Source organism: Acinonyx jubatus, chromosome F2, assembly GCF_027475565.1.
Source record: "Acinonyx jubatus isolate Ajub_Pintada_27869175 chromosome F2, VMU_Ajub_asm_v1.0, whole genome shotgun sequence".
Lineage (NCBI taxonomy): Eukaryota > Metazoa > Chordata > Mammalia > Carnivora > Felidae > Acinonyx > Acinonyx jubatus.
Genome location: NC_069394.1, coordinates 41887056 through 41911009, shown reverse-complemented (window position 1 = coordinate 41911009; position 23954 = coordinate 41887056). Strand labels below are relative to the sequence as shown.

General features: G+C 39.5%; 1 protein-coding gene and 1 pseudogene across 9 annotated transcripts in view; one reads left to right on the top strand and one right to left on the bottom strand.

Moving 5' to 3' along the window:
- The window catches only part of RAD54B (RAD54 homolog B), a 118818-nt gene that overhangs the window by 22674 nt on the left and 72190 nt on the right, over nucleotides 1-23954 (bottom strand). For 7 of the 9 annotated variants that reach the window (XM_027064219.2, XM_015072171.3, XM_027064218.2 and 4 more), the window contains 5 exons: nucleotides 20474-20649; nucleotides 11750-12011; nucleotides 9925-9991; nucleotides 9537-9737; nucleotides 3658-4082 (listed from right to left, as the gene is read on the bottom strand). In XM_027064219.2, the coding sequence (XP_026920020.1) occupies nucleotides 3865-4082; nucleotides 9537-9737; nucleotides 9925-9991; nucleotides 11750-12011; nucleotides 20474-20649 (924 nt within the window). In that variant the 3' untranslated portion in view covers nucleotides 3658-3864. Of the gene's footprint in view, nucleotides 1-3657; nucleotides 4083-9536; nucleotides 9738-9924; nucleotides 9992-11749; nucleotides 12012-20473; nucleotides 20650-23954 lie in introns of those variants that run through there. The other 2 variants (XM_053208090.1, XM_027064217.2) reach the window with 1 other exon arrangement.
- Nucleotides 5820-6570, top strand: LOC106974888 (proteasome subunit beta type-6-like; annotated as a pseudogene).

Genomic DNA, 23954 nt, shown 5'->3' with positions numbered 1-23954 from the left:
TTTCCAAATAAAGACTAAGAGAAATTCTGATGCAAGCAGCCAAGATAATATTTCTCTCACTAACCATACAATATTTCACTTAAGTCTCACGACTACCCTTAGACATGTAATTGAACAGTTTAGAAAACTCAGTTCATCTAAGACAATATTAACCCTATCTCATAGGTTGCAAAGCTCTTAGCATTTAGAACACAGCAATAAGTACTTAATAAGTGCTAGCTATCATTATATTTATCCCTACATGTAGCTGCTTTATCTCTTTTCTACCTACACTTACTACCTAAGTAATGGCATCCAATCTCATGACTTTATTAAATACCATACATATACTGACAAAATCCCAAATTTATCTCTAGCTTTGACCAAGGCTCTGAACTCATTTATGAATCTTATTGGACATCTTCCCTGGCCTATCAAACTTGACATAATGAAAACTGAACTTCAGATCTCCCACAAACCTCTTTTCTCAGTCTTCCCATCACACTAACTAGCAATACTATTCCTCCTTCGGCTCAGGCCAAAAATCTTGGGAGTCATTCTTGACTTTCCTCTTTTTCAATCCATTCATAAATCTCGTTGGCTCTGCCTTCAAAAATATTAAGAATCCAACTGTTCCTTAACACTTCACAGCTACCACCTGGTCTAAATCACCATTATCTCTTAACTAGATTATTGCAATAATCTTGTAACTCATCTTGCTTCCACCCCATGTTCCACCATTCCGTTCCATCACCAGAGCAATTCAGATCATGTCTTTCCTTGGCTCAAATCCTGGTGGTTTTCCATCTCCCTCAAGAGTAAAAGCTAAAGCTCTCAAGACCATCTTCAGTGCCCTCTACCATTTGAATTGCCCCCCACCATCATCTCTTTGACCTCATTTTTTACTACTCTTACTCTCTCCACAATGACCTCTGGCTGTTTCTCAAACATGTCATACACTCCTTCATCTGTCTCAAGGCCTTGGCACGAGATTCCTTCTGTCTGGAACATTTTTCCAACAGAATGTCATGGTTCTTTCAGGTCTCTGCATAAATCAACCCTATATAAATAGCAATCCACAGCCCCACTTTAATACCTTTCCTTTATTCCACTTATTTTTCATAGCACTTATCATGTGCTGTATTACATATGTGCATTGTTTTCTGTGTGCTAGAATGAAAGTGTCAGGATGGAGACTGCCTGTGGTATTCATTGTTGTATGCACAACCCCAAGGATAATGTCCAACACGTGCTAGCTACTCAATATTTGTGGAGGGACACCTGGGTGGTTCAGTCCATTGAGCGTCTGGCTCTTGATTTTGGCTCAGGTCAAGATCTCACGACTTCATGAATTTGAGCCCCAAGTCAGGCTCTGTGCTGACAGTGTGGAGCCTGCTTGGGCTTCTCTCTCTCCCTCCCTCTCTGCCCCTCCCCACTCTCTTTCTCTCTCAGAATAAATAAATAAACTTTAAAATTAGGGGTGCCTGGGTGGCTCAGTTGGTTGGGCATCTTTAGGCTTAGGTCATGGTCTCATGGTCCATGGATTTGAGACCCACATCGGGCTCTGCATTGATGGCGTGCAGCCTGCTTGGGATTCTCTGTCTCCCTCTCTCTGCCCCTCCCCTGCTTGCTCTCTATATCTATTTCTCAAAATAAATAAACATTAAAATTTTTTTTAATTTAAAAAGTATTTGTGGAATGACAAATGAATATACTCATTTAATCAAAATTAAGGAAGGCAAGAGTTTCAAGAAGAAAGTGTTTGCCAGTATTTAACGTGAAAAAAAGCTGAGATAAAGACTGAAAAGAGTTCACTGCATTTATCAGTTAGGATGGAGGCCAACAGCTTTGGGTTGACAGTGCCCAGGAAGAAAGAAAGGAAGACATTAAGAAGAGAACTCTTTTCTGAAAATGGATAGTGGTAGTGACTGCACAACACTGTGAATGTACAAGTGGTAATGCTTTCTGCAGAGTCTAATTTTTCAAACAGTATAAAGCAAAACTTATACTATTTTTTAAACTTTCATATCAGCTCATCCAATTAAATTATTCTGCCTACAAGTATTTACAATTGAATGCCATCAATTATAATTACTAAAATGCTTTTCTTCAGTGATACGTCGTGGATAATGTCATGGGTCAGCTTCTGTGGAAAACATGCTGAGGCAGATTTGCTTACAGGGAATTTGTTGGGAAGTGCTCTTTGGAACAACATCTGTAAGGGAGTGAGGGAAGCATGACTGAACAGAGAGAGAGGCTGAACTGCACTAAATCTGCAGCAAAGGCCTCGACTGAGGAGGTCTGGAGCTGGACCGTCCTTTAGACTTGTCCTGAAGAGCTCTGGAGCTGGGCCTTTGCAACCTACATCAACAAATCACTGGATGACAGCTACCCTGTGGAGGGAGCGTAACCTTGGGTGAGGCAGTGCTTTTCAGCTCAGGGCTATACTTAGGCAGGGATTTGGCTAGGAGTGGTGGCAGACACCTAGGGAAACAAACACACTGGCAATCTGGACAGCACGCTCTAGCATCCACTACAGTTTAAGATAGACAATAAAGTTACTAGTCTCTATCATTGTATTTTTTAAAGGATCTTACACCTGAGAATAACATGATGCAAGATAGATACTGAAAGAAGTTTTATATGGAAAGCCTCATATATGAGGTCTATACATAGGGCCAAGAGACACCATTTTTGCTTATTATTAGTTGACTACTTCCTCACTGACAAATTTGGGCCTATTCATGAATCCTAGATGTACAACTGCCCAGGTATGGCACTAGAAATCTGAAGAACTCAGATTTGCTCATACATAATTATCGAGTCTTTATTCAAGACCTCAAGACAATATTCAGCCTAAAAGAAATTTTCCTAAATGGAAGCAGAAGCTGATTGTAGACGCCCCAGCTGGAGACTGAGAAATTCCTTTCTCCTTGTAGACTTCAGTCTTCTAAAGCTTGCTTTGTACATTAAAATTAAAACTCTCTTTTTGATGTCAAAAATTACTACAGACAACCCTCGACATGAGGGTAGCCAAACCTTTCTTAATTCAGAATACAAACAATGTTTGGTGGACACTGCTTTACAGACTGCTTGTCAGTGCCCCATGTGTCTAAGGTCTCAGATTAGGAGCTGGTGTTCTGAAGTGTCCCATCGTCCTTCATCTCCTGCCCCAACCTACTAACCAAGCTCACTCCAACTGCTTTGCAGCAACTATTACATTCAGCATCGTCAGCCTCTGCAGTCCTAGGTGCTGATTCTCTTGCTCCCTAGAGCTATAGTTTATACTGATCAAGCTTTTCAATGGTCTCACACATCTGTGTCTAATATTCCTAATCAAATCAGATTTCCCAGAGACTGAGACTAGGTATTTTACCTTTTTTTTTTTTTTAACATTTATTTATTTTTGAGACAGAGAGAGACAGAGCATGAACGGGAGAGGAGCAGAGAGAGAGGGAGACACAGAATCGGAAGGAGGCTCCAGGCTCTGGGCCATCAGCCCAGAGCCCGACGCGGGGCTCGAACTCACGGACCGTGAAATCGTGACCTGAGCTGAAGTCAGACGCTCAACCGACTGAGCCACCCAGGCGCCCCGGTATTTTACCTTTTTATAGTCCTTATTAAAATTCTTTAATGGGTATTTAATAAAAGTGCATTAATTATGAAATATTAATAATCTGATGACAGAAGCATGTCTTTAATATTTCAACATTGAAGAACACATACAAAAAAATTAAACAACTCAAATTTTGACCATGTATCAAAATTATATTTTGCAACAAAAAATATAACTTAAATAATTCTATTAGTTTTCAAAAATTACATTTAATTATTATGTTAATTTTTTAAAGAGTTGGCAAGAGAATGTCATGAAGTAATCGCTTTTTATATAACAGTACTTTGGTTGGTTATATTCTGAAAAAAGAATGAGACATTTTCTCTTATTCTTTCAAGAAAAGGATCTGTAAGATTTAAATGATCTCCAGAAAAATGTTTCCATTGCTTCAGCTGTGACATGGAGAGAGGTTTCAGAGAGCTAGACTTCTGGTGATGTGGACCAAGCTGACAATTTCTAGAGATAGGGACTTTTTCCAATGAATCACCTGAAATAAGTAAAACAATGAGAAAATCCTTAGGCCAATCAATACCCTACTATAAGTAGTACTTTTTTTATTTTATGACACAATGAGCTTATATATTTTATTACATTTTAGTCTCTGACTTCAAGGGCATCGTGGTCTACATTAAACAAATAATCAAAGAGATGTATTACAGGTATATAATCCCTTACCTAAAACCTTTGGGACAGATATGTTTCCAAATTCAGAATATAATTGGAACGATCTGGGACAGCACTCCATCATCAAACACATTAATATTCTGCAGCAAGTCATATGAATAGTCTTATGAAACGGGTTAATGACTACTTTAAGTCACATTGACTTAAAATTTTTGCCACCCAATAAGTTTGTTGCAAACTTATAAAGAAAAAAAAAAAACAACTTCTGGTCTTTCAATCTTCCTAGATTTCAAAATCGAAGACAAGGCACTGTGCAGCTGTATTACAAACAGTGGTAAGGATAAGGAATTAAGATACAGGGGACTCTGAGCACATGTAACAAGAACTGACTTGTTTTATTAAGATCTGAAGGATAAGAAGGCAAGAACCAGATGAGGAAAGGAGGTGAAGCACTCCAGGAGAAGGAACGAAAGTGAAGGGAGTCTGGCACAGTCTGACGAACTCACAGGAGCCCAAGGCAACCAGAGAGCCCAGAAAGCAAAGCCAAAGAAAGATGCAAGAAGTTGAGTAATGCAGGGTAAAGTGCATTCAAGGACCAGATGCAAAACACTGTGATCAAATCCTGAATGGCAGAGGCTAGTAGTTACTCATGAAATCCCTATCTCTTTCCTCCAGCCCACTCAGCCACATTTCTCTAGTCTCCCTTACACTTAGATGCAATCATGGAGTCTGGCCTATGGAAGATGGATAGAAGTGCTCTGGTCACTTCCAGGGCTGGCTTAGAAAAATCCCCCATATCACATGGTTTTCTACCTTTCTTCTTCTCTCACCTGCTGGCTGGCAGATGCAGGGATCCCAGCAGCGAACTCTAAGGCCTAAGAGGATGGTAGAATGAAAAGTGGAAGAAGCCTAGATCACTAAATCACCTCCGAGATTTAGTAGTAGTAAATAGCGAGTAACAGTAACTAGCTGTCCACTAGTTACTATTATGTGCCCTGTGACATGAATGAGAAATACACTTCTATTGTGGTAGGCCACTGTGCTTTCCTGTTACGGCACTACCCTATCCTAACTAACCACTTTAAAGATTTTAGTCTTAAATATATAATGGGTGGCTCAGTCAGTTGAGCATTTGACTCAGGATTTTGGCTCAGGTCACAAGCTCACAGTTTCTGAGATCAAGCCCCGCATCAGCATCTGCGCTGGCTGCATGGAGCCTGCTTGGGATTCTGTGTCTCCCTCTCTCACTGCCCCCCCGCCCCCACTCACTCTTAAGCTCTCTCTCTCAAAAATAAACATTAAACAAGTAATAAAGATTTTTGTCTCAAAAAATCAATTGACTAATTAATTAAAATGAAGGGGTGCCTGAGTGGCTCAGGTCAGCTCAGGTCATGATCTCACGGTTCATGGGTGTGAGCCCCACATGGGGCTCTGTGCTGACAGATTGGAGCCTGGAGCCTGCTTTGGATTCTGTGTCTCCCTCTCTCTCTGACCTTTCCCTGCTTGCAATCTCTCTCCCTCTCTCAAACATAAATAAACGTTAAAAAATTAAAAAAAAAAAAAACAACTTTAATTAAAATGAAGATTTTAGAGGAGGAAGATGGCGGCCACCTTAGAATCCGGTGGAGGAGAGGGGTCTGTCCCAGCCTGGGGTCCCGAGGCTATTGCCTCCGACTGGGAAGCCAGGAAGTCTCCACAGGGACCACTATCATGGCCATACAATTTGAAGGGGGCGTGGTTCTCGAAGCCGACTCCAGAACTACCACTGGGTCCTACATCGCCAATCGAGTGACTGACAAGCTGACCCCTATCCATGACCGTATCTTCTGCTGCCGCTCAGGCTCAGCAGCAGATACCCAGGCAGTAGCTGATGCTGTCACGTATCAGCTTGGTTTCCACAGCATTGAGCTAAATGAGCCTCTGCTGCTGTACACAGCTGCCAGCCTCTTTAAGGAGATGTGTTACCTATACCGGGAAGAATTGATGGCAGGAATCATCACTGCAGGCTGGGACCCCCAAGAAGGAGGCCAGGTGTACTCGGTGCCCCTGGGGGGGTACGATGGTAAGGCAGTCCTTTCCCATTGGGGGCTCTGGGAGCTCCTATATCTAGGACTATGTCGACACCACCTACCGGGAAGGCATGACCAAGGAAGAGTGTCTGCCAATGCCCTCACTTCAGCCATGGAACAGGATGGCTCCAGCAGAGGTGTGATCCGCCTGGCAGCCATCCAGGAGTTAGGGGTGGAGCGGCAGGTACTTTTGGGGGACCAGATTCCCAAATTCACCATTGCCACGTTACTGCCTCCCTGATTCCTAGAATTCTAGGATACAGTAAGAGACACCCCATAGCCACATTAAATTCAATAAACACTTTATCAAAAAGAAAAAAAAAAATGAAGATTTTATAATCTCTATCTTTAAGAGTAATGGAAGCTACTGAAAGGGTTTTTTTTAAACATTTTATTTATGGGGGCACCTGGATGGCTCAGTTGGTTGAGCATGTGACTTTGGCTCAGGTCATATTCTCATGGTTCTTGAGTCCAAGCCCCACATCAGGCTCACTGCTGTCAGCGTGGAGCCTGTTTTGGATCCTCTGTCCCCTTCTCTCTCTGCCCTCCCCCCCACCCCCCACTCACACTGTCTCAAAACTAAACATTTTTTTTAAAGCATTTTATTTACAGGAAATTTCAAATATATATAAAAGTTGACAAGATAGGGGCGCCTGAGTGGCTCAGTTGGTTAAGCGTCCAACTTCGGCTCAGGTCATGTCTTGCAGTTTATGAGTTCGAGCCCTCCATCAGGCTCTGTGCTGACAGCTTAGAAGCTGGAGCCTGCTTCAGATTCTGTGCCTCACTGTCTCTTTGCCCCTCCCCCCCCATTCTCTCGCTTTCTCTCTCTCTCTCTCAAAAATAAATAAACAATAAAAAGGAAAAAGTTGACAAGACAGAAATGAAGAACCTAAAGATTTATTATGCACTCCACCTTCAGTAACCATCAATAGCCAATCCTGTTTTATTTAGGCTTTCTCTACTTCCTTATTATCATGAAATCAATATATAGTACATATCATTTCAACTGTAAATATTTCACTTCACATTTCTAAAAGATAAAGACTTCTTTTAAAATTTCATCACACTTAAAACTGTCTTTCCTTAATATCTAAATCCTGTCAATGTCAAAAATCATTGAGGTCTTAAGAGATGACAACATCAAGAATCTAGAAGACAGCAGGATAATACCTTCAAAGTACTGACAAAATAAAAACAAAAACACCCTACTGACTAGAATTGTACACCTAGCAAAGACAGCATTTGAGAGAGAGAAAAAAAAACAAATATACTTTGAAAAATCAAAGATTGAGAGTTAACCACTAGTAGGCCTTTGTTGGAATAAGCAGAACATGAAAAGACAATAGGGCGCCTGGGTGGTTCAGTTGGTTTAGTGTCTAACTTCAGTTTAGGTCATGATCTCACAGTTTGTGAGTTCAAGCCCCATATTAGGATCTCTGCTGTCAGCACAGAGCCTGCTTTGAATCTTCTGTCTCCCTCTTCCTCTGCTCCTCCTCTGCTGCTTGTGTGCTCTCTCAAAAATAATAAACATTAAAAAAATAATAATAAAGCAAAATAAAATAAAATTATAAATGTACATATTTTCTGACCCAACAGCACTGATAATTTACCTTATAGATATACTTGAACATATGGGAAAAGATGTATGAATAAAGATATACACTGAGTGGAAAGAACCTAATTGATATACCTAATTATACCCGTAATTATACCTAATGATACCTGTGGGGGACAAGTAAAATGGAGGATTATATAAGGGAAAAAAAGAATAAGGAAACCTTCTGGAATGATATGGAAAGATTTCAAGATATACTATTAAGTGAAAAAGGTACAGACCTATATCTATTTACTGTGCTACCCTTTATTGGTAGGAAAACTGGACAAGAATATATATTCAGAGTTATTTGCATGAACATAAAAATATATCCAGAAGGACACACAAAAAGCTAATAATGGTTATGGGATAGGGGCTAGAAATTAGGCAGACAAGGGTATCATAGAGTTTTCATATATACATTTTATATATTTAAATACTTGACCATGTAAATATATTAACAATTTATAAGTTAAAATACTTAATTTTTAAATCTGTAAAATAAGATAAAATTGATTTTAACAGAAAATTTGACTAACATGGCACAACTCTAAACTACGTAATTAAGAGAATATACATGGTTTTCATGCACACAAGAAACATTTACAAAGTGACCACATACCAGGCCACACACATCATTATAGTTACCAAAGAATCAATATCTCACAGACCATATATCTATCTGACTACATTGCAGTAGCCGGAACACAATAACAAAAACTAAAATACATTTAAAACATACTTTTATACAACACATGAGTCAAAGTAGAAATCACAGTGGAAAATATGAAACATTTAGAACTGAATAATAAAAAGACTGCATATCAAAATTATGAGATTCAGCCGAGAGGAAAATTTACAGCCTTAAATACCCATTTTAGAAAAGAAGTCTTAAAATCATCAAGCTAAGCACTCCACTTGAAAAATAAGAAAAAAAACCAGAGTAAATACAAGGAAAAATGAAGAGAAAATAAGCAGAAATTATTAAAATAGAAAAAGCATACAAGAGAGAGAATCAAATGTTGACTTACATAAAATATAATTCTTCCATGTCAGTCTTGTACAGTCTAACTTCTTAAACCTTTTCAACACAATTTACCAAGGGACTTCAAACCACTGGATATTGCTTGTTCAAGTCCTACTCCTGATCCAGTTCCTATCTGAACAGTGTCAACTCTGAAGGAATGACATTCTCAGGCTCACTTAAGCAGCACTGGGAGTCTGTCAAGTACTGAGAAGTATGGTGGCCCATGCTAACTGCCTCAGAAGGTATGACCACATTATAAATAAGCTCTAAACCAAAAAAAAACACAGTAGGATTATTCTGTCAAGTATGTTTTTTAGGAAATAGAAATAAGGATTAAAAACATTTTTTGTAACTCTGAAGTCATTATACCAGGACTTGAAAGATTTTCCTAAACAAGTTAAACATTTAACAACTAATTCAGAAGATGCTAAATTGAGACAACTAATAAGGTTCTAATTAATATTTTCTCAAATATTCATCTGGCAGGTGCCCTTTGACCTGAGCAAAAAAAGAAAAGTAATAAACGCAAATGGTAAATATTTCAGTTATTCTGTATTTAAATGTTTTCAACTGCTAAAGAGAGATAAATTAACTGTACCATCATAACAGAATTAAAATACAACTAACCTGTATGATCTTTGTCTCCTGTACATTCACAGTCAAGCAGGTCATGGGTAACACAATGTGAACTTTCATGTAATGTAAACAAATTTTTAAGCTCCTCTACTGAGAACTGGATATGTTCAGAGGTCTTGGTTAGGTCTACAACTGCCCCTGAAAGATCTTGCTTACTGATTTGTCTCTGATAAATCTTTTCTTCTATTGTACCTAAAGAGAAAACATTGATTAGATTTCCTTCAGATCTTTAAGTCTGTTATTTTTGTAGGGTAAAACATGTTTATTAGCATACTGTTCAACAAAATAACAATATTTCTGATATCAAAGTACAGACTGAGCAAAAATTGTTTTAACTCTTCAAAAGACTACATTTTTTGTCATACTGAAGGGTTATTACCTGTGGTTAGGAGTCTGTAAATATGTACAGGATGTTTCTGACCATCTCTCCATAGTCTAGACATTGCCTATAGAAAACAGATGAAAATTCTGAGAGTACAGTGGAAACCAGTAGCCCTGTCCACATAAGCATATTGCTTATACTAACAAGATAAGCATATGCTTATCTTAACATATGTAAGATTAGGAATTCTAGATTTCACTTATAGCTTCAGAAAACAAAGCCCAGGCATACCCAAGCATTCTCCACTTCATACTCTTTTCCTGGAAAGACAGGTAGGGATGAACACTATCGTACTGTAAAAAAACTGCAGAGTTGTCACACAACAGTGAGGGGATCTATCTGCATCAAAGAACAGGACAGCAAATTTGGACAGCAAGAACTCAAAGAACCAAGTATAGCATGGGCATGGAGGGTTTATTCTCATTCCAAGTAGCTTATGAATCCCTAAGATACCTGCAAATCAGTTCAGGCTCTGGGTAGATTCCTGTGGTTTCACAACGTATCATTGATAGTGTAAACAGTTGGTGTTCAAATCCCACACATTCCAAAGAAATGTCTCACTTTCAACCAGCTCCTGGGAGATAAACTCTAAGCCCTTGTCAATTCCTGCCTGATTAGAGCATCTTAGTTTACCTAAGGCCTTGGGCCACAGAAGATAGTTTTTACCAACAATTTGACTCAGGTGTGGGCTATAGACCAGTTTGACCTGTGGTGGGGTTGGAGACTGAGCAACTTAGGCCAGCCACACTGGTACTCCATGCCTACATGACTGACCTCCAACAAAATCTCTGGACACCAAGACTTGAGCGAACTGCTCTGGATGGCAATACTCCAATATGTGTTGTCACTCATCAGTGCTGGGAGAATTAAGTGTTGTACATACAACGTCAGTGGGAGAGGACAACTGGAGGCTTGTGCCTCATCTCTCCTGAACTCCCCATGTGCCTTTTACCTTTACTGATTTTAGTCTGTTTCCTTTCACTGTAATAAACCGTAACTATGAGTATAGCTGTTTTTCTGGGTTCTGTGAGTCCTTCTAGTAACCACTGAACCTGAGGGCTGTCTTCGAGTCCCCCAACATAGACACTAAGTGAGTGCAAACTGTAGGTAGAAATCTGAAAATATGTGAAGATAGACTGTATTCCGAAGAAAACAAAAGCTGCTTCTGAAATATTTTCCTAAATCAGTTAACTTAATATCTTTACTACACCCTGCACAAACACTGATCAGAGCATCTATAACACTTTATTTTCTTTCCCTGATGGTCATGAGCATCCTGAAGACCCAACTGTGCAGTAGAGTAGAGAACAGAGAAATATAGGTTTGGGTCTGAATCCTGGCTCTGCCTCTTCTAAGCTATGTGGCCCAGAATAAGTTTCCATATCTTTATCTGTAAAACAGGCTAATAATATCCACATTTGCAGGATTATTGTGAACATTAAACAGATGTAAAGCACCTAGCAGAGTGCCTAATCGAAAGAAAGGGCTCAATATGCAGCAATTCTATATCCTCTTCATCTTCATATCCCTGGCAGGCTTTAGATCCCCAGTATGCATTCTATAATGTTTATTTTTTTTAATGTTTATTTATTTGTTTGTTTAGAGAGAAAGAAAGAGTATGTGCATGCACACAAGAGGGGCGGAGAGAGAGAGAATCCCAAGATCCCAAGCAGGCTCCTTGCTGTCAGCGCAGAGCCCAACATGGGGCTGGAACTCACAAACCATGAGATCATGACCTGAGCCAAAATCAAGAGTCAGATGCTTAACCAACTGAGCCACCAAGCCACCCCATAATGTTTATTTAATTCATAAATAGTCATACCTGGATATCAGTGGCTGGATTCCAATCAATATCATACAGAATTAAGTGAGATCCTCCAATAAGGTTAAGTCCCACACCACCAGCTTTTGAACTTAACAAAAAAATAAAATCAGAAGAGTATTTACTATTAAAGCCATCAACAATTTGCTGTCTTTGAGAGACTGGTGTTTGTCCATCAAGTCTTGTAAAAGCATATCCATGACGCCTGCATACTTCTTGTAGAATATTCAAGGTTTGTGTGTAGTTGGACACCAACACCACCCTGCCAATCAAAAAGAAAGAGTCTTTATATATAATTTTAAAGCAGTATTAGGTTTTTTAATTGAAAGGAAATACTACAGTGATACTATCAGTGATATTTATAGAACTTGCAGCAATGACCTTGTACAATTAAATCACAGGTTCTCCTTAAAATTCAATTTTTAGTTTTTTTTATGTTTATTTATTTTTGAGAGAGAGAGAAACAGAGACAGAGACAGAGTGAAAGCAGGGGAGGGGCAGAGAGAAAGGGACACACAGAATCCAAAGCAGGCTCCAGGTGCCAAGCTGTCAGCACAGAGCCCAACACAGGGCTCAAACTCATGAATTGTGAGATCATGACCTGAGCCAAAGTCAGACACTTAACCAACTGAGTCACCCAGGCATCCCTTAAATTCAATTTTTAAATCAATATCTAAGAGATGTCCAGTATTAAGATACTGCTTTCTGCTTTCTTCACCTCTCTGAAGCCACCCTAAAAACATCAGAACAAGAAACAGAAATAACTCTACCTTTGATAAAGCAAGGAGATAGTTATCTGTGAAAACAGAGAATAATGGAATGGTGACCCGCTGAGGAGTACAGACAATGTAAAACCTAAGTGCCCAAGGAGGTAGATTCTAATAAGAAACAAGCACAAATTTATTCACATCAGGGAATCTTAACATACCTCAGAAGGAAGGTGTTTAGACTGCAGCTATTGTAAGAGCACTGGTAAACAGAATCCAAACTCTATTCCCATGACTATTCTTTCTCAGCTAGAATGTTTATATTTTGGAGAAAGTAACGCAAAGAAAACTGAGACCAAGGGACTCTAGAAGGCAAGGTTATAGTGAGAAATCAAAATGAAAGTCTGTATACTGGATGTACGATCCCAGTTCCCTTTTACTGCCAACTCCCAGAACACCAGTAGCCAGGCCTTCTTCTCACATCCCACCTCAAAAAGATAGTATTGGAAGATTCACCTCTGGAATGATTTAAATGACCCTGAAGAAAAGGTCCACAGATAAGGAGTCCCCAAATAAGAAAGCCAGCTCACTGTCTAATTACCCAATGAGGGCCACCAGTCTACCAGCCCTACCCGGGCACATGGAGTGTTCAATTAACGTTTTACTACATCAATCATAAATATGAATGGATCACCAACTATTCGAGGTAAGGTTCCAACATGAAAAATAGAAACTAAAATGAATAAACAACAAAAAAAAGAAACCTGTATGAAACAGAGCAATGGAGGAAACAGGAAACAATTTTAAGAACATAATTAATATCCTCAAATAAGAAACACCAGGGGCACCTGGATGGCTCAGTCAGTTATGAGTCCAACTTCAGCTCAGGTCATGATCTCACAGTTTGTGGGTTCAAGCCTCACATCGGGCTCTGTGCTGACAGCTCAGAGCCTGGAGCCTGCTTCAGATTCTCTGTCTCTGTCTCTCTCTTCCCCTCCCCTGCTCACACTCTGTCTCTCTCAAAATTAAATAAATATTTAAAAATATTTTTAATAATAATATAAATAAATAAATCCAGAGAGAAATTCTGGAGATGAAAATGTGGATATAACAAGATAGCAGTGACAGCACATGATCTGGCAATACACTAGGGGAGCTGGGGATTGTACTGAGAAACAGGATGCAAAGGCAGAGAGGAAATGGGGGCTGTTGCCTTACAATGAGCTTTTTAACACCTTGAAAAATAAAAATTTTAAAACAATAAAATAATATAAAAAGTAAAAACAGTATTTTTTACAATAGCTAAAGCAAAAAATAAAAATAAGGTAAAGAATCTTTCCTATATATTTATATTATTAGCACTGGAAATCTAAAAACAATAAAGCAAATTTTAACAGTTATAATTTTAAATATCTATGCTAAGAAGGGAAAGATAATCCAACAATATATTTGTATTTCTTGTACCAGTTACTTTTTGTTACATAACAAACCATCCCAAAATTCAGTGGCTTAAAACAACAACCATTTATTTTCTACTTAGCTTACAAACTGTAGTATTAAAAAGAAAACCACAGACCCAAAATGGCATCACTTAGGTCAAGACCCCAAGTCAGTAAACAAGACTTGATAACTAACCTAATTGCAATTTCAGTCCCCAAGGAATGTAACCTTTAACCAGTCAACATGGAATTTCCTGATCAATACCAGGAAATTTACTGATAGACCCCTTCAGCTCCCCTTAGGAGGGCAACCCTGCTTAAACAATGCATTCCTTGCTAATAAATTCCTTTCTCCCCACCCCCCAACATTCGGCCTTGAAAACATTTTTGTTAGTTTAGTTCAGGAGAGCTCCTCTGTAGTTACTTGCTAGATGGGATGCTGCCTGATTCAGGAATTGTTTAATAAAGCCAATTAGATCTTCAAATTTACTTGGTTGAATTGTGTTTTCTAACAGTAGATTGGCAATTTAGGCTGGGCTCAGCTAGAAGATTCCTCTGCTGGTCGTGGCTGGGCAAACTCAAGCATCTGCAGTCAGCTGCCAGGTCAACTGGGGACTAGCTGACCTACTCATCAGGCTACCCAAGGTTTATTCACACGGTGACAGAAGGGTTCCAGGAACCCAAGGGAGGAAAAGCCCCAATGCACAAGATCTTTGCAAGTCTCTTTTTTGTGCCATATTTGCCAACACTGCATGGTCCAATGCAAGTCATGTGGCTCAGCTCAGAGTCAGAGTGGGAAATCACTCACAATTACCTAGCAAAGGAACATGGATACATGGAGAAGAACTTAGACCATTTTTGCAATCTACCATAATCCCTATACTACTCTTTCAATCATTTTTCCTTCTTCTTTCTCATCTATTATTGTTAGAGTAGGCAGTTAGTCAGGCTTTAACAGGATGCCTGGAAGCCAGCAAAGGGGGAGTCAAGGCCAGTTACCAGGAAAGTTAGCAACCTGTCCCAGCAGTATTCCACAAACAAAGCCACAAAAAGCCAGATCAAACCAGACAGGCCCAAAACAAAGGTCAGAGACCCTGACCAAGTAAGGGGGAAAAGACGCAAAATCCTCCTCCCAAAGAAATCCTCTCCCCAAACAATAAATAGCCCACCCCTCAGTTAACAACAGTCAATAGAAGAGAGAGACCCAAACTTCTCCCTTGAGTTCACCCGCTCTCCAGAGTGTACTCTCACTTGAGTAAACTCTTCACTAGCACAACTTAACCACTCTGTCTGTCCTTGAATTCTTTTCTTATGGCAAGACTGAGAGACTGCAGTGATGTTTTGGGACAGGCTGGATGGAGGGCCTGGAGGTCTCCCCCAGTTCACCTAGCAACCTTATAGGGATGAATAATATTATCTAAACATAGTTTTGTCTGATCTAACTTCACTAGAAGGAAAAAAAACTCTGGCTTAATATTTTCCCCCAACAAATCCTTACAAGTCTAGGTGCAGATTGATGGGATAGGTGACTGTTTTAGGACTCTCAGACAAGCCTCTTTTAGAGGTCTCGAGCAGCTCCACCCCACCCCCCCCCACACACACAAGTACATACCACTTGGAAACACGCTATTATTTTTATGTTCACTAGACTGTCCCCTAAAGCAACTAAAATGTGTAGAAAAGGCGTCAGGTCTATAGTACAATGCAAGCTGTACCCAGCAGGAGAGTCTCCAAAAAAGAGAAGCACAGGGGCTGGAATGCAGCATAAAGTCTGCTCACCAAGCCATGAAGCCTAGTGCATAAATGCAACAACCAGGAGGGAAAATAAATGTTTTTAAATTTTGAAGTTTCTTTTTTTTAAATTCCACAAAAGGGTCACCCGGTGGACAAGAGTTCTCAGATATGCCTCCACCCCGTTCTAACACATCTTAACCTACTCAAAAACACCATATGTGCTAGAAGATGTCTTCCCAGAAGACCTAAAATATAACTATCTGGTTCAAGTCAATGGTAACACAGTAGTCACAGTGAAGACAGTAATACTACTCCTGGAACCAAACACTACAACTTTTTAAAGGTTTGTGCATAGGCAGCCCAGCCTTGGAAAGCCTGGCCTCTACGCTCAGTTTTTTATTAAAAAAAAAAAAAAAGGGCCATCACTCAACACCTAAAAAACAACCCAATTAGAAAATGGCAAAGGACTTGAATAAACATTTCTCCAGTGAAAACACAGAAACGGCCAGCGAGTATATGAAAAGGTGCCCAACATCACTAATCATTAGGGAAATGCAAATCAAAACCACAATGAGATATCATTACACATCCAATAGCATGGCTATTATCAAAAAACAGAAAATAACATTGTTGGTGAGAATGTTGGAGAAATTAGAAATCTAGGGGCACCTGGGTGGCTTGGTCGGTTGAGCGTCCGACTTCGGCTCAGGTCATGATCTCGCGGTCCGTGAGTTCGAGCCCCGCGTCGGGCTTTGTGCTGACAGCTCGGAGCCTGGAGGCTGTTTCAGATTCTGTGTCTCCCTCTCTCTGCCCCTCCCCCATTCATGCTCTGTCTCTCTCTGTCTCAAAAATAAATAAACGTTAAAAAAATTAAAAAAAAAAAAAGAAATCTTGTGCACTGTTGGTGGGAATGTAAAATGGTGTAGATGTTATGAAAAGCAGTGTGGGGGCACCTGGGTGGCTCAGTCGGTTAAGCCTCCAACTATTGATCTCAGCTCAGGTCATGATCTCACAGTTCGTGAGTTCGAGCCCCGCACTGGGCTCCATGCTAACAGTGCAGAGCCTGCTTGGGATTCTCTGTCTCCCTCTTTCTCTGCCTCTCCCCTGCTTACACTCTCTCTCTTCCTCTCTCTCTCAAAATAAATAAACTTTAAAAAAGAAAAGAAAAACAGTATGGTGATTCCTCAAAAAATTTTTAAAAGAATTCCCAAATGAGCCAACAATTTCACTTCTGGGTATATATCCAAAAGAACTGAAAGCAGGGTATTGAAGGAATATTTGTACGCCCATGTTCATAGCAGCATTATTCACAATAGCCAAAAGGTGGAAGCTACCTAAGTGATCGTCAACAGATGAATGGATAAACAAATGTGGAAAATACATACAATGGAATATTATTCAGCCTTAAAAAGAAATTCTAACACATGCTACAACACGGATGAAGCTTGAGAACATTAAGCTAAGTAAAATAAGCAAGTCACAAAAAGACAATATACTATATGATTTCACTTTTATGAGGTACCTTGAGTAGTCAAATTCACAGAGACAGAAAGTAGAAGGGTAGTTCCCAGGAGCGGAGGGGGAGGCAAGCCTGGGGAGTTGTTATATACTGGCTACAGTCTCAGTTTTGCAAGATGAAAAGAGTTCTGGAGATTGGCTGCACAGTAATGTGAATGAACCTACCACTACTGAACAATACACTTAGAAACAGTTAAGATGAGGGGCACCTGGGTGGCTCAGTGGGTTAAACATCTGACTCTTGATTTTGGCTCAGGTCATGGGATCAAACCCCATGTTGGGCTCTGCGCTGACAGCATGGTGCCTGCTTGGGATTCTCTCTCTCTCTCTCTCTCTCTCTCTCTCTCTCTCTCTCTCTTATCTCTCTCTGTCCCTCCCCTGCTTGTGCTCTCTCTCTCTCACTCTCAAAACAAATAAACAAACATAAAAAATATTTTAAAAATAGTTAAGATGGCAAATTTATGTTATGTGTATTTTACCACAATTTTTTTATTAAAAAAATTTTTTTTAATGTTTTGAGAGAGAGAGCATGAGTGGGGAAGGGGCAGAGAGAGAGGGAGACACAGAATTTGAAGCAGGATCCAGGCTCTGAGCTGTTATGACAGCACAGAGCCCAACGTGGGGCTCAAACTCATGGACCAGAAGATCATGACCTGAGCTGAAGTCAGATACTTAACCGACTAAGCCACCCAGGCGAGCCTTACCACAATTTATTTAAATGTTTATTTATTTATTTCGAGAGTGAGAACATGAGTGTGAGCGGGGGAGGGGCAGAGGAGAGGGAAAGAGAGAATCCCAAGCAGGCTCTCTCAGAAACCATGAGATCATGACCTGAGCTGAGATCAAGAGTAGGACGCTTAACAACTGAGCCACCCAGGCACCCCTTACCACAATTTTAAAAAGGCCAAGGTAGGGGCTGAGGGGAGTAGAATCTTTTCAGATAATGGAAAGCAACAGAACACCCAGCCTCTGCCACTGGCAGAAGTGCTGCTGCTTCTCTCAGAGAATAGGTAGGGTATAGTTTTCTTAGAGACCCTCAGGCAGTCAAAATGACCCTATCCCAACTCTACCTCCAACTCTACCTTCCTCATCATTCCTTTCTTCCCACCACAAGACATACAAAATCCCCTACAGCATTTCAAGGATAAATTTCTATACATAGTTTCTATCTTTTCTCATTTCCTCTAAAACTATTCATTCACTATTCCTTGTCCAATAACAACTACCAATCCTTTCCTCCTCAGAGAAGAGAAAAAAAATGGATCCAGTAACACAACAACAAAAAAAGCAAATAGTTAAGTCTGAGTTAAAGTTTATACTCATAAGAACTAGATCACAATCTGCACATCTATATTATACATGTTCTTTTGTACATATGAAATATTATAAAACATTTTAATCAAACTGTATTAAATACTTTATAGAAAGTTTCCTTATTTTAATTCCTTCATTGTTATGAAAAATAAACCTAAAAATATGCACAAGTCAAATGATATTATAAATGCTCCAAAGAGGTTATGCCAGATCCCTTGACAATTAAAAGTAATTACTATTTTGCAATCTTTTCTATGTATTTTTGCCTTAATTCACAAACACAGTTTGATACAAAGATAATTAAGACACAGTCCCTGCATTACAAATACTGATATATAAGAGAACTAAAATGAGAACTAATACGATGTGAGAAGAGCTCCAGGAGAGGTAGGTACAGGACACAAAGGGAGTACAGAAGAGGGACATCTAACTCAATCTGAGGCTGGGGGCTTCCAAGAGGAGAAAGCAATGGAGCTGAGTCTTAATGAAGAGAAAAAGCTGGTCAGATGAATGAGAAGTGAAGGCAGCGGAGGCATGAGAGCTTGTAACATGTAAAAGCAGAGGGTGAGAAGCAGAGCAGATGGCAGGTCTGGTAGATGTTTGGTATGACTGAACCACATGTTAAGTGTGAAGAAGTGGTGGCAAATGAGGCTGGAAAAGGAGGCATTAGCCAGTCATGAAGAGCCTTGCCCAATGTGCTACACAGAGTTTAGAAATTCCTGGAAGACAATTAGGAGTCTTTGAAGGACTTTTATGGAAGACAGTGATATGTTCGCATTTGTAGTTTAGAAATATAATTTAGGGCAATGTTGATATGTGATGAGGTTGAAAGAGGGAAGTAGTTTATAAGAGACCATCATTGGGGCACCTGGGTGGCTCAGTCAGTTAGGTGGTCGACTTCGGCTCAGGTCATGATCTTGCGGTCCATGAGTTCTAGCCCTGCGTCAGGCTCTGTGCTGACAGTTCAGAGCCTGGAGCCTGCTTCATATTCTGTGTCTCCCTCTCTCTGACCCTCCCCTGTTCATGCTCTGTCTCTCCCTGTCTCAAAAATAAATAAATGTTAAAAAAAAAAAATTAAAAAAAAAAAAAAGAGAGAGAGACCATCATAACCCAAATCATTAATTACAAGAGTCAAAACAAAAATCTTGCTACCAGAAAGGAGGTATATTCCAAGATTAAGAGATAACAATCTAGAATTTAGTTACTGACAATGTTGGGTGAGTGAAGAAGAAAAGTGAGTCTATAGAATGACTAGATTTTCTGCATGAATCATGGTGCCATTCATCAAGCCAAGGAATGATGAAAAAGGATCAAGTTAAAGGATAAAGCTGTTGGGGATATCTGTACCTTAAAGTCTTACATGACATCAAGAGAGATTTAGATGCCCATTAAACAGTAAGAAATAAGGATGTGGGAATGAGAAGGCAGAGATGGACCAGAGATAGAAACTTGGAATCAAGACTGTATGAGTGAGAGTTGCAACAATGGAGAGTAGAGGAAACCAAGGAAGGCTGTTTAGAGTAAGAAGAAGGCTACGGAGAAACCCCAAGAAGTATTGACATTTGGGGTGTCTGAGTGGCTCAGTTGGTTGTGTGTCCAACTCGTGATTTTAGCTCAGGTCATTGTCTCAATTTTGTGATTTCGAGCTGCACAAGGGCTCCGAGCTGACAGGGTGGAGCTTGCTTGAGATTCTCCCTCTTTCTCTGCCTCTCCCCCACTCGTACTCCCTCTGTCTCCATCAAAATAAATAAATAAACTTAAAAATTAAAGTATCAACATTTGAGCGACAGAGAAGAAAGGATTCTGAAAGAGATAGAGGAATAAATTAGTAGGTGTTAGATATCAAAAGATGTCTCCAGGTTTTTGTAAACATATGTATCTACCTTTAGATACAGTTTTTCTTAAATAAAGACCATGATCCCAAAGAAGGAGGGAGAAGAGGAAGTAAGGCTATAGTCTAAACCAAAATTCCACGAGCACTTACAAGCAAGTTTATTAAATTGATCTCTTACTTTTCAGTGGGACGAAGTTCACGGATAACGGCTAAGAGCTTCAACAGCACTTGGAGTTTTCCTGACTCTTCCTCGGTAAACATGAGAGGGTTGTAATCAGCAGGGAACACATTTACCAAGCCTTCATATAGACTCCTTTCTTCATTTTCATCCCACGTTGAGCTACATTCTTTTCCCTATTCAAAAGGATCATTGTTAACTGGCTCATGTTTATTTTGTTAACTGGGAGGGAAAGAAATGCTAAAATTATGGGGGGGGGGAAGTGAAGATTAATAGCCACCTGAAAAGACCAAGTTAACTATTACATAAATCTTTACAGGTTACGATGTGATCATTTTTGAAAAAGGTAACATGCATCCTACTGAGTTCATTACAGAGCCATTCGATGCAGTCTCCTAGTGCAAGCAATCTTCACCCTACAAGGGCAGCATCACTGCCCACATGTTCCTTGGGAAGGGGAGGAGGGACAGCAGAGAAATAAGAGAGGAAACTACAGTACAGTGATACAACTGTTCTCTCCAAAACCCTAAGATCTCTCATCACTGATACATCCTTTCTTCTCTTCTTTCCTTCCCTCTGCTATTACTTCTCTTTCCTGATTTGTGGGCTTCACACAGCACCTCCCAGGTTATACTCAGAATCAAGCGTAAGAGTTTTCTCACTCTTATGAGCAATTTCTCGTAGCTATTTCTTCCACAAGAAGGAATAATTCTGCCATAAGTTAACAGAAATTTATTCTTACTTATATTTTTGTTTACATTACCAATGGTTTTTAGAATACTTTTATTCCAAAGTGATTATCAGCACCTTTGAAATTCTTTTTCCAAAAGTGCCTAGATGACATGTGAATACTTAACTAAAAATATACTTATTAATAACTACAGCACTTTTTAGGTTAAATTTCTGAGACTGGCTGGTCTCCTCACTTTGTTCCACATTTACCAGATTTATCACTGTTTTTAAAACTTTGTTCAGTCTACTCCACCTGCCTGGAATGCTTCCTCATTTTTCTGTCCAATTATCCCAATCCTATAGATACTTAAGGACCCAATGTAAATTCCATTTGATTATTTATAGCTCTTTTTTGGGTGGCAAAGGGGGCACTGAGTCTTAACTTTTATGGTTACAAAATACAGTTCAGCTTTGACCTTAGTTAATTGAGAAGTCAACTATATACTTTATTATATTTCCCTATGTTTTCATGGGTGTTGTGTTCCCTCTTTAATAATTCCAGAAACAAAGGCAGTGAATCCTGTAGTGTAAGATGCTAGGCACAAAGTACATTTGGCTTATTTCCAAAATATAATAATAGTTGGGTAAAGTTGCTTGATTAAAAATACCTGGAAACCTAAGATACTAATATCACTGGAATATACAAGGGGAAAGAGATGGTTGCTGGCTGCTTCAGCTTAGGTCTGCTAAGATGCCTATACCTTGGAGAGGTCATCAAAAGACCACAGACCCAGGATCTAGTCCACAGCTTTTCACGTTCAGAAACTGAGTAAGTTTAAGCTCTAGGCAAATGAGCCATACTAATCAAATTAAGAAACAAAGTCAGAATATAAATTTATTGACCTTCAAAGGAGACTTGCCTATTTAAACCAAGTGGCCTACACATTCTGTCACATGAAACCACAAGGGAAGCCAAATCATTAGCATAAAGTTGTCTGGTGAATATTAAATAAAAATACGAGGGAAATGGTGATCTTATGGCACAAGTTCTTAGCCAGGAACATGTAATCAGAATCACTTGGGGAGTCACTTTTTCCAAATCCTCATACTTGGGTTCTACTCTCAGAGTTTCTGAATCAGTCCATAGGTGTTGAGGTCTGGACAAATGGAGTTTTAAAAGCTTTCCAGATTATAATGCGTAATACCCCTAATTAAGAATCAACTAATAGATATCTTCATTCTGTGACAGCCTGATAAATCACCTCCTTCACAGGGGAGTTTACCAGTTAGACTTCTCATATCAGCCAATCATGGCATTCACTCTTCTGACTCTCTGTAGCCTTTGGTTATCAGTTACACTTCTTTTGGTTATATTCCATTCACATTTCCTGAAAAGAAACCCATCACCTTGACTGAACTTGGGAAAAAAACCTAGTTTCAACAGGAATACCTTTATTAAAAAAACTCTGCTTAAAGGTTGTTTATACATGTGGAAGGCTCATTTCAGCCACTTTCTATTGATCCTCATTTGCTATGATGTTAGAGGAAAGGCTTTACCAAACAAGACTCAGATTGTAAGTTATGCACTCTCTTTGAAGCTTGTGGTATCCTGTGCCTATTACTAGTTAACTGGTGCATTCTGGGCTATGATAAAGTCTACCTTTTAAGGAAGAATTTTTGGCTTCTATTTTTGCTGGGCATCATGCCCAAAGGGTTTAATTTTTATCACTGTATATAAAATCTGTTTCTTAAAAAGTTGATTAATAAATTGTTATAATCCTGCTTACTGCAGAGTTACAGAAAGCTGACTTCTCCTATGATAAACTATGTAAATATAACTCACTGAAGGATAAACTTGAAGAATTCTGGTAGAACACTCCATTTTCCAAGTATATAACTAATGACCTCAAGCGTGATGCAGCATCCATGGGTTTTCTTTCGTTTTGTTTGTAAATTATGATTTTACTGTTTAAAGAAAAAAATAAAAGAATAAAAACTGTTCTAAAACAGTGTTAAGAATGAGCTGGGGGGGCGCCTAGGTGGCGCAGTCAGTTAAGCATCCGACTTCAGCCAGGTGACGATCTCGCGGTCCGTGAGTTCGAGCCCCACGTCAGGCTCTGGGCTGATGACTCGGAGCCTGGAGCCTGTTTCCGATTCTGTGTCTCCCTCTCTCTCTGCCCCTCCCCCGTTCATGCTCTGTCTCTCTCTGTCCCAAAAAATAAAATAAAAAACGTTGAAAAAAAAATTAATAAAAAAAAAAAAGAATGAGCTGGGGATAATAGAGTTTTCATAGTTATTGTGTAATTTCTATGGTCAGGCATTCTGCTAGGTTGTTTCCATGCTATTTCATCAAGTTGCCACAGGAACTTGATGCAATAGTATGTTCATAGGAAGTTATTATTGTCTCTTCTTTGGAAATAAGAAAAATAAAGGCCCGCAGATGGAATTTGACCATGGTTAAATTTGCCCTTAAAGGGGCACCTGGGTGGCTCAGTCAGTTAAGCATCTGACTTCGGCTCAGGTCATGATCTCACAGTTCATGGCTTCGAGGCCCACATCCAGCTTTGCACTGACAGCACAAAGCCCGCTTCAGATTCTCTGTCTCCCTCTCTTCCCCTCCCCAGCTCATGAAAAATTAAAAAAATTTTTTTTTAATTTTTAATAAAAATTTGCCCTTAAAGAACTGGTAAGCGGTAGAATAGGAACTGATACCCAGTTCTAACTCCAAAACAGAAAACTCTCACTATACTCTAAACTGCCTTATGTTTACTAAATATCCAAATGGTTAGTTCAACTATATAATCATTAA